Source organism: Physella acuta, unplaced genomic scaffold, assembly GCF_028476545.2.
Source record: "Physella acuta isolate Inbredline_101_S28 unplaced genomic scaffold, ASM2847654v3 ptg001718l, whole genome shotgun sequence".
In the NCBI taxonomy this organism is placed as follows: Eukaryota; Metazoa; Mollusca; class Gastropoda; family Physidae; genus Physella; species Physella acuta.
This window is the reverse complement of record NW_026733230.1, coordinates 1,463-13,056: the sequence shown is the minus strand read 5'-3', so window position 1 is coordinate 13,056 and position 11,594 is coordinate 1,463. Positions and strand designations below refer to the sequence as shown.

Here is an 11,594-nt window from a genome sequence, read left to right as displayed (position 1 = left end):
TGCATCAACCTAAAATAGGACGGTGTCTAGTGGTCAAGTGGACAGCCGAAGACGATCTGGTAGCGCAGTTTGGATGAGCACACCACTTATGACCACTTGAGGCCTCTTGAGTAGATAAGACACTGACGTCACAGACTCAACACTCTATTACTCTCACCCCACCACCTGACTTTATGTCATCGTGTATGGGGCTGACACATAAATAACACGACGATGACATTGTGATGACACGACACTAGTTGTGTGCCATTTCTTCCTTCACTCAATACATTCATAAAGCCGCTAGGTAGTGTGTCATTCCTTCACTCATGACATCACTACACCCGCTAGGTAGTGTGTCATTCCTTCACTCAATACATTCATAAAGCCGCTAGGTAGTGTGTCATTCCTTCACTCATGACATCACTACACCCGCTAGGTAGTGTGTCATTCCTTCACTCAATACATCCATAAATCCGCTAGGTAGTGTGTCATTCCTTCACTCATGACATCACTATACCCGCTAGGTAGTGTGTCATTCCTTCACTCATGACATCACTACACCCGCTAGGTAGTGTGTCATTCCTTCACTCATGACATCACTATACCCGCTAGGTAGTGTGTCATTCCTTCACTCATGACATCACTACACCCGCTAGGTAGTGTGTCATTCCTTCACTCAATACATCCATAAATCCGCTAGGTAGTGTGTCATTCCTTCACTCATGACATCACTATACCCGCTAGGTAGTGTGTCATTCCTTCACTCATGACATCACTACACCCGCTAGGTAGTGTGTCATTCCTTCACTCATGACATCACTATACCCGCTAGGTAGTGTGTCATTCCTTCACTCATGACATCACTATACCCGCTAGGTAGTGTGTCATTCCTTCACTCATGACATCACTATACCCGCTAGGTAGTGTGTCATTCCTTCACTCACGACATCACTATACCCGCTAGGTAGTGTGTCATTCCTTCACTCTCTGTATAGTCGACTGAGATTTTTGAAGGAAAAATATACGGATGGACTTCTTCTTCTTCTGCGTTCTTAATTGAGTTTATGTTGGAGGATTTAAACAACAAGTCCAACTTCGTGTATGAACTGGACTATGGTCTCCAGATCTGCAGGTGCCCCATATAGTTTTTCCTGGAGTGGGGTGTATAGGGGCCTGGTTGTACAAGAAGAAGTCCTGAAGGACGTGCTCTGCATACTCCGGGGCCATGTCACAAGGGCAAGTTTCACCAGGCCCAACTTTTAGGTTTTTTTTTAATACATGTGTTGTTTTAGCTGTTGTGGCCTGTTCTGAAACTAAAGAAAATGTGTTGTTTTTTACGTTATAATTTGTAAAATCCGTCGTCTTTTTTGTGGTTTAGGTGCGTTTCAGACCACATTTGTGATTGTTTTTTATTATTCTTTTGATTTCTTTTGGATTTCTGGCTATTTTTTCTTTCCCCCAATATTTGCCAGCTGGTTCGCGATCTCATTTCTTTGTACCTGGGAGTGGCCCGGATCCAGTGCAACACAATCATGCTGCAGGTGCTGTTGAGCCTTTCAAAGACTGTCCTGGTTTTTTAGAGACTGCAGTACATATTTAGCATCTATAAGAAAGACAATCAGTCTATTTAGGGACTCAGTGTGATCTAACAGGAGGTGTGCTGTACGTTCCAAAGCTTCTTTCTAAAATTGTCAGGACTGTCTAGATCGAAACGCCCGAGAGAATATGCAGGTATTACTAACTGACAGATACGGCTCGTAGTTGGTACGTGAGTCAAGACATGAAGACAATGCAACATGACATTAAATTTGACTTATATATATGTATAATTTTTAGCGGGGGAGGGGGGTGACACCGTTAAGTGCCGCACCGGATGACACCCGACCTCGCTACGCCACTGGTTATAGTGGTCTTTATTTTTAGACTGTATTACATAACTCTCTAGTTTCAATGTCACTTGACGTCAAGGTCACATCTTCTGTGGGCACTCTATCTGTGGTCAAACTATCTGTGGTCACATTATCTGTGGTCACATTATCTGTGTACATTCAGTAGTGTTTGATTGGTACATTTAGTGCAGTAATTTAATTAGTGTTTGATTGGTAGAGTTGGTGCAGTAAATCAATTAGTGTTCGATTGGTAGATTAAGTGCAGTATCTACATTAGTTTTTGATTGGTCAAAAAGAAAAGCTATCATGAACAGTAACAGTAATAATGTAGAAAAAATATTGGCGTTATAAAAATATTTTTAATTGTTTCACGATAAACAGTATTTCTTAATATATATATATATATATATATATATATATATATATATATATATATATAAACATTTTTTTCTACACTTGCTACGATTAATTACTAGTCTACTAAAACCATTACATATACAATCTATTTATATATTCATTTGTTCCTCAACCAATATACATACACAATGAGCAAAAAAATTTTCTAGGTAAACAAATACAATGTGAGTGATCCCAACTTTTTTTATATATTACCATAAGGAGGATGGTACCTCCAGGGCAATCGTGCTGTTTTTACAAGCTTTTATTCAACTCACTTCGTCTGTCTGTCGTCAGTCTGTATGTCTAGATCGAAACGCCCGAGCGAAATTGCAGGCATTTCTAACTGACAGATACGGTTCGTAGTTGGTACGTGGGTCAAGACATGAAGACAATGCAACATGACATTGAATTTGTCTTAATTGGTTGCCTGATTAATTTTTACTTTCTCGTATATACGAAGTATAAAGAAAGTCTTGTAATCGTGCAAAAAAAAATAATTCGAGATTTTTGCAAATCTCGACGTTTTACAGCTCCCTGGGTCGGAAAAACATAATTTTGCAATCTTGTCCGTATGTCTGTGTGTGTGTATGTGTGCCTGTGTGTCTATAAACACGATAACTTGAGTACCATTACAGCTAGGTTGATGAAATTTCAAATATAAGTATTATATTAAAATCATAGATCCGTATCAACTTTTGAGCGATTTCCGATAACTGGAAGTGGATTTTTTTCTACTTTGAATTTTTCAAAAGCCTATAACTTAAGTACTATTTCAGATAGATAAATAAAATTTCACATTTAAGTAAAATATTTAATTCTCTGCCTTCTGTTAAATGTTGAGTAATTTCCGTTGACAGGAAGTAATAATTTTCGCATTTTTCGCTTTCTCAAAAGACGCATGTGAATTTATAAAGTACTAATAATATTGCGCACTATTATGCACATTTTATTTGGCGTTCACGTGATGTGCAATTCTTTTTTTTCTACGAGATTTTATTCTATTTTAAAAAGTTTAAGTATTTAAAATGGATTAAAAATCGTGTCTATATCACGAGTTGCCATCCCCTGTTGTTTCATATAAGAATATTCGAGAAAGTTTAGGGGAGATCACTCCCGGTTTATTTATGAATTGATTAAAATTTTGTCCAAATTAGTAGGCTGTCTCATCAAACTATTCCGCTCTATTAGACACGCGTCATCACGTTAAATAGGGTGTCATCACGTGCAATAGGTGCGCGATGGTTTTTAGTCATGCAGCTCTAGCGTAAATAAAACATGTAAAGTAATAAAACAATTTTCATAAAAGAGGTTTAAAAACAAGCTGTTATGTAATAGTGCACTTAAAAGTAGAAAATAAATTATAGACTACTATTTAAATAGCTATAATTGAAAAGCGTGGGTCTCTTCCTAAATATTAGTAAAGGTATCCAATAGATACTTAAGTGACCCACGCTTTTCTTTATAGTTATTTAAATAGTAGTCTATAATTTATTTTCTACTTTTTAGTGCATTATTACATAAAAGCTTGTTATTAAAACGGTTATTTATGAAATTTTTTATAAATTTGTTTTAATACTTCAGTTTTAAATAGAATAGAAGCGCATAGAAAAAAAAATGCGCACCATGTGAATGCAGACAATTCTGTTTAACAGAGAAGAGAATTAGATATAGTAGGCCTACTTTGTAAATGAAACATTGATTACCTTTTTGAAAAATCTAAATGGCTTAAAATGCTTTTTCGGGTGACGGGAAACCACTTAAGATTTGAAAGTATTAAGAGAATAAGATTTTATACCTATGTATAAAATTTGGTCTACGTTACTGAAACGGTATTAAAATTATCCGTATCTTTGAAATCAGTAAGTACCACCTCCGTTTATCGCAGGTCACTAAAAAATTGGACGTAATCAAAGTAAAGTATCTTAAACTTTTATATGAAGTTAATTCTTCCGCTTATCAAACTTTGTCCACATTTAGCGGTACTCAAGTTATTGACTTTTGAGAAATCGGAAGTCAAGTAAGAACCACTTCCGGTTACCGAAAATACATCGAAATTTATAACAGAACTACAAATGTGACATAATATTTATATATTATATATGAAAGGTCATGAACATTACTTAAAGGGTACTCAAGTCATGTTGTTCACAGACAGACAGACAGACAGACAGACAGACAGACAGACAGACAGACAGACAGACAGACAGACAGACAGACAGACAGACAGACAGACAGTTCAAATTGCAAATCTAATTTACCGACATTGATATTAGTGAAAATCTCAATTTCGATTTTGTCATGATTTCATGATGCCAATACTTTGTACACGAGAAAGTGAAAAGTAAATGGCGAAATGCAGAACGCAAGGACATGACACACATCCGTTGATCCACCCTAATATCCATGACACACATCCGTTGATCAACCCTAATATCCATGACACACATCCGTTGATCAACCCTAATATCCATGACACACATCCGTTGATCAACCCTAATATCCATGACACACATCCGTTGATCAACCCTAATATCCATGACACACATCCGTTGATCAACCCTAATATCCATGACACACATCCGTTGATCCACCCTAATATCCATGACACACATCCGTTGATCAACCCTAATATCCATGACACACATCCGTTGATCCACCCTAATATCCATGACACACATCCGTTGATCAACCCTAATATCTATGACACACATCCGTTGATCCACCCTAATATCCATGACACACATCCGTTGATCCACCCTAATATCCATGACACACATCCGTTGATCCACCCTAATATCCATGACACACATCCGTTGATCCACCCTAATATCCATGACATCCATCTATTGATCCACCACAATATCCACGACATACTGCGATTAAAAAACAAACACCAGATGACCCCCCACGTCCATATGACCCCCCCACGTAAACTTTGACTCAAGACGACCCCCCCCCCCGGTTACTGTTCTTGACATCGCTCCTTGTGCTGGGTCAGGCGACGTCTGATGACGATGATCAGCGTGGTGCCGCCCACCGTCAGGAGAATCAGGGACACGGTGCCGGCACCCAGATAGGTGTACAGCTTGACGGTCGAGACACGCCCCTGGCCGGTCGTGGGGGAGGCTGTGACGTTGTGGGGTGACGTCATGCTAGGGGAGGCTGTGACGTTGTGGAGTGACGTCATGCTGGGGAAGGCTGTGACGTTGTGGAGTGACGTCATACTGGGGGAGGCTGTGACGTTGTGGAGTGACGTCATACTGGGGGAGGCTGTGACGTTGTGGAGTGACGTCATGCTGGGGGAGGCTGTGACGTTGTGGGGTGACGTCATGCTGGATGATGATGTGGCTGATGTTGTTGATTGTGTGGCTGATCTTGTTGATGTGGCTGATGTAGTTGATGGTGTGGCTGATCTTGTTGATGGTGTGGCTGATGTAGTTGATGGTGTGGCTGATCTTGTTGATGGTGTGGCTGATGTAGTTGATGGTGTGGCTGATGTAGTTGATGGTGTGGCTGATGTAGTTGATGGTGTGGCTGATGTAGTTGATGGTGTGGCTGATGTAGTTGATGGTGTGGCTGATCTTGTTGATGGTGTGGCTGATGTAGTTGATGGTGTGGCTGATGTAGTTGATGGTGTGGCTGATGTAGTTGATGGTGTGGCTGATCTTGTTGATGTGGCTGATGTAGTTGATGGTGTGGCTGATGTAGTTGATGGTGTGGAAGCCGGCGAAGATCTAGAGGGTTTTATAAACCGTCCAGTGGAAATGAAAGAGACATTTTTGGTCATTGATTGTGTAGAGAGTAAAGTAAATAGTGAAGATGGCGGTGGGGTGGGGGATGGTATGGATGGTGTAGGTGGGGTGGGGGATGGTATGGATGGTGTAGGTGCATGTACAAAATCTTTGACCAAACTTGTGGAAACATTTCTTGTGACTACGTGGTAGAACTGTGGCGCTCTGCCTGTGTGGGTGTGTGCAGGTGTGTCTGTGTGGGTGTGTGCAGGTGTGTCTGTGTGGGTGTGTGCAGGTGTGTCTGTGTGGGTGGGTGCAGGTGTGTCTGTGTGGGTGTGTGCAGGTGTGTCTGTGTCAGGTGTGTCTGTGTGGGTGTGTGCAGGTGTGTCTGTGTGGGTGGGTGCAGGTGTGTCTGTGTGGGTGTGTGCAGGTGTGTCTGTGTGGGTGTGTGCAGGTGTGTCTGTGTGGGTGTGTGCAGATGTGTCTGTGTCAGGTGTGTCTGTGTGGGTGTGTGCAGGTGTGTCTGTGTGGGTGTGTACAGGTGTGTCTGTGTCAGGTGTGTCTGTGTGGGTGTGTACAGGTGTGTCTGTGTGGGTGAGTGCAGGTGTGTCTGTGTGGGTGGGTGCAGGTGTGTCTGTGTGGGTGTGTGCAGGTGTGTTTATTTCAGTATGTGCTAACAATGAGGCACTGAGATGTAGTGTGCTATACGGTGATGAGGTATGTGATTGGCTCAAAGATGTTGTCGAGTTTGTTGGACCAACGTCACTGGATGTGCTGACGTCACTGGATGTGCTGACGTCACTGGATGTGCTGACGTCACTGGATGTGCTGACGTCACTGGATGTGCTGACGTCACTGGATGTGGTCGTGTCACTGAGAATGTTAGCCAGCTCCTGGGTTGGGCCGCTAGATCTGTGACGTATGTCTGTCGAACTTGTCTGGTCAGACGTTGTGACGACTGACGTCACGCTGCCCGTAGTCCTGATTGGAGCGGGGCGGGTAGAGCGAGGCTGTTTTGCTGTTTTACCGGAGCTGCTGTCCGTGAATGTTGGATAATTCCGTGCCCCGGGTTCCGTGGTTGTTGCATATTTCCGTGTTCCGGGTTTTCTTGTAGGCTGCGACTTGTGGCTTCTGGGGGCCGCCGTGCTGTCAGACGTTGGCTGTTCCGTCGTTGTCAGGCTGGCCTCTGGTGAGAAGATGGCGGCAAAAAAAAATGCGATCATCCAAATGTCAGTACAAAGAAACTGAAAGCTGAATAGCCTTGCTATTGACAAAAGAGGCAACAAAAAGCCTGATGGAATGGGAACCTGTATCTGATCGAATAATTAAAGCTAGATTTGAGAGGTTGGCCCGCCCCTTAACTAGTAGGTGCATCTGCCCTTCAACATATGCCCTTCAACATCTGCCCCGCCTCATCATATGCCCTTCAACATCTGCCCCACCTCATCATCTGCCCTTCAACATCTGCCCTACCTCTGCATGTGACCGTGAATAACTCCTGGACGATACTGGTTAGATCTTTGAAGTTGTCGACCTTGAACTTGAGGTCCGGCCTTGAAGCGATATACAACAGCTCGTCGTTGTTCACGTCTTTCCCCACTCCAACGACAAGGATCTGGGACACAGGTCAAATTCAAGCTACAGCAACAACTTAAACCAGACAATAAGCTAATCAAATTGCTGACCTTTGGCCCCAGATTGTTCATGAACGTAGTCTCACCTTTAACCTCAGACTGGCATTGAACCTAGTCTCACCTTTAGCCCGGGGTTGGCCTTGAGCAGTCCAGTCTCACCTTTAACCCCAGATTGTCCCTGAACCCTGTCTCACCTTTAGCCCGGGGTTGGCCTTGAGCAGTCCAGTCTCACCTTTAACCCCAGATTGTCCCTGAACCTAGTCTCACCTTTAACCTCAGACTGGCATTGAACCTAGTCTCACCTTTAGTCCGGGGTTGGCCTTGAGCAGTCCAGTCTCACCTTTAACCCCAGATTGTCCCTGAACCTAGTCTCACCTTTAACCTCAGACTGGCATTGAACCTAGTCTCACCTTTAGTCCGGGGTTGGCCTTGAGCAGTCCAGTCTCACCTTTAACCCCAGATTGTCCCTGAACCCTGTCTCACCTTTAGCCCGGGGTTGGCCTTGAGCAGTCCAGTCTCAATGACCGTCAAGTCCCGGTTGTCCGAGGTGCCATCTGTGACCAGGACGATCGTGTCCGGAACTTCCGGCCGGTCTCCGTTGGCCGGCACGAGAATTTCTGTCCTCGCTGTCTGAAGGCCAAGGTCGGTCCTTGTACTGCCTGGTCTGGAAAATATTTCACACTTGACACCACTCCAACATGACACCACCCCACCTTAACACCACCCACCTTAACACCACCCCACCTTAACACCACCCACCTTGACACCACCCACCTTGACACCACCCACATTAACACCACACAACCTTGACACCACCCCCACCTTGACACCACCCCACCTTAACACCACCCACCTTAACACCACCCACCTTAACACCACCCACCTTAACACCACCCACCTTGACACCACCCACCTTGACACCACCCACCTTAACACCACCCACCTTAACACCACCCACCTTAACACCACCCACCTTAACACCACCCCACCTTGACACCACCCACCTTGACACCACCCACATTAACACCACACAACCTTGACACCACCCCCACCTTGACACCACCCCACCTTAACACCACCCACCTTAACACCACCCACCTTAACACCACCCACCTTAACACCACCCCACATTAACACCACACAACCTTGACACCACCCCCACCTTGACACCACCCCACCTTAACACCACCCACCTTAACACCACCCACCTTAACACCACCCCACCTTAACACCACACAACCTTGACACCACCCCCACCTTGACACCACCCCACCTTAACACCAACCACCTTAACACCACCCCACCTTAACACCACCCCACATTAACACCACACAACCTTGACACCACCCCCACCTTGACACCACCCCACCTTAACACCACCCCACATTAACACCACACAACCTTGACACCACCCACCTTAACACCACCCACCTTAACACCACCCACCTTAACACCACCCCACCTTAACACCACACAACCTTGACACCACCCCCACCTTGACACCACCCCACCTTAACACCACCCACCTTAACACCACCCACCTTAACACCACCCCACCTTAACACCACACAACCTTGACACCACCCCCACCTTGACACCACCCCACCTTGACACCACCCACCTTAACACCACCCACCTTAACACCACCCCCACATTAACACCACCCACCTTAACACCACCCCACCTTAACACCACCCACCTTGACACCACCCACCTTAACACCACCCCACCTTAACACCACCCCACATTAACACCACCCACCTTAACACCACCCCCACATTAACACCACCCCCACCTTAACACCACCCACCTTAACACCACCCACCTTAACACCACCCCACATTAACACCACCCACCTTAACACCACCCCCACATTAACACCACCCCCACCTTAACACCACCCACCTTAACACCACCCCACCTTAACACCACCCCACATTAACACCACACAACCTTGACACCACCCCCACATTAACACCACCCCACCTTAACACCACCCACCTTAACACCACCCACCTTGACACCACCCACCTTAACACCACCCCCACCTTAACACCACCCACCTTAACACCACCCCACATTAACACCACCCACCTTAACACCACCCCCACATTAACACCACCCCCACCTTAACACCACCCACCTTAACACCACCCCCACATTAACACCACCCCCACCTTAACACCACCCACCTTGACCCTGTAACCTTGACCCTGTACCCTTGACCCTGTAACCTTGACCCTGTAACCTTGACCCTGTAACCTACTTGTAATCCATCCCTCGGAAGATTCGAACCTTGTCCTGCTTGTCCATGTTTTGGTTGAGGCGGGAAACGACTTGCACGTGACTGGAGTAACGTACCAGACCAATGCGAATCTCGTCTGCTCCCACAGGAAATGGGTCGAGCAGGTCGGCGAGAAAGTTTTTGATTCTGTTGAAGTTGTCTCTCCTGACACTGCCAGAGGAATCGATGACAAACACCAAATCCTGCTTGACCTGACCACAAACTTGAGGGTGGGGGGTGGGGGGTGGAAAGACAATTTGTTGAATGTTCAAATGGAAGAAGAACGTACATAACAAGAGCAATCACTCTGCCTGGAGGGGGTGGGAGGGGGTGGGATCATTTACAGATCAAATATTTTTCTTTTCTTTGGGACACTCATTTAAAAAGCCGATTCTTGAAAAAACTGTTAAACGCTTGAAAAAAGTGTTAAACGCTTGAAAAAACTGTTAAACGCTTGAAAAAAACTGTTAAACGCTTGAAAAAAGTATTCGCTTGAAAAAAACTGTTAAACGCTTGAAAAAAGTATTCGCTTGAAAAAAACTGTTAAACGCTTGAAAAAAACTGTTAAACGCTTGAAAAAACTGTTAAACGCTTGAAAAAAACTGTTAAACGCTTGAAAAAAAATGCCGTGAGCGGCGGAGAGATTATCAGGCCTGACCTCTGACCCGACACGTGGGCCTCTGACCTGACGTCCTAGCCCCCCCCCCACCCCAGTTGTAAATAAACCTATCTGACCTACCATTTAGGCTACAGCTGTTTCTCATGCGGCAAGCGTTAGATTGGATGCTTCCAATCAAGTAGTAGAGGCCAACAGAACAGCTTTACACACAAAGCCATTACAAGAATAATATTTGCAGTTCTAAAATGTCTAAATAAAACAATAAGGGTTGTAAAAAAAAAACAACCCAATAAGTTTTATGAAGAAACCAACAGCCCTCAAAAGGTCTAGATCTAGATCTAGTAATCAGGCAAGTTAGAAACAGAGAAAATTCGCTGACTCAGCAATTTAATCCATAAGTCCTACCGCAGTCCTACCACCGCAGTCTAGTCCTACCATAGTCCTACCATAGCCTGCCCCCTTTTTTACGTGACGTTACTGTTTACACACCAGGGTCAAGGTCACATCGCCGTTCTTTCTCTGTGTTGACCAGGCCCCCTCCCGGACCTTGGCATTTTAAAATTAATTAATAACACAACACATGCATAGTAAAGCATATTTTTAACGATATTTTGTTTGACCTAAATCCATTTGGTATAAGTTAGCAAACGATGTGCGAGTAGAATTGAAATTCTGTAGACCCACTTGGCAATAAACACAAGATGACCGCAGACGATTGAAACAATGACTCTTTGGGTTGTCTTTCTTTGTTGTTATGGTTGTAAAGTTTAACCATCGCAAAAGTAGAACCCATCAACTTCCGCTTGCTGATATTCACAGCAGTGGTCTCCCGTACGAAGGGCGTTAATCTGTGCCCTCACTTGATCTCTCCTAAGTGATCTCCCCTAAGTGATCTCTAAGTAGTCCCACAGGGGCGATCATCACGTCCTATCTGACCATTCAAATGGTCATTTATATATCTAATATATCAAGTTGAATTCTGTATGTGATCGGGGACCGCGCATTACAAAGAAATATAAGAAAGTAATAGACTTCATCGTCATAGTGTTATACATC

The 11,594-nt window shown here is 44.4% G+C and overlaps 1 protein-coding gene across 1 annotated transcript; it reads right to left on the bottom strand.

The window, feature by feature from the left end:
• Nucleotides 1-5,232: 5,232 nt before the first annotated feature.
• On the bottom strand, nucleotides 5,233-10,142 carry LOC131930103 (mucin-2; the record flags this gene model as incomplete). The annotated part of the gene is given in 4 exon segments (XM_059286464.1): nucleotides 5,233-7,187; nucleotides 7,475-7,616; nucleotides 8,119-8,299; nucleotides 9,902-10,142. Coding segments are annotated over 4 exon segments (2,519 nt in total), but the record flags the coding sequence as incomplete, so codon positions are not given.
• Between the last annotated feature and the right edge of the window lie 1,452 nt (nucleotides 10,143-11,594).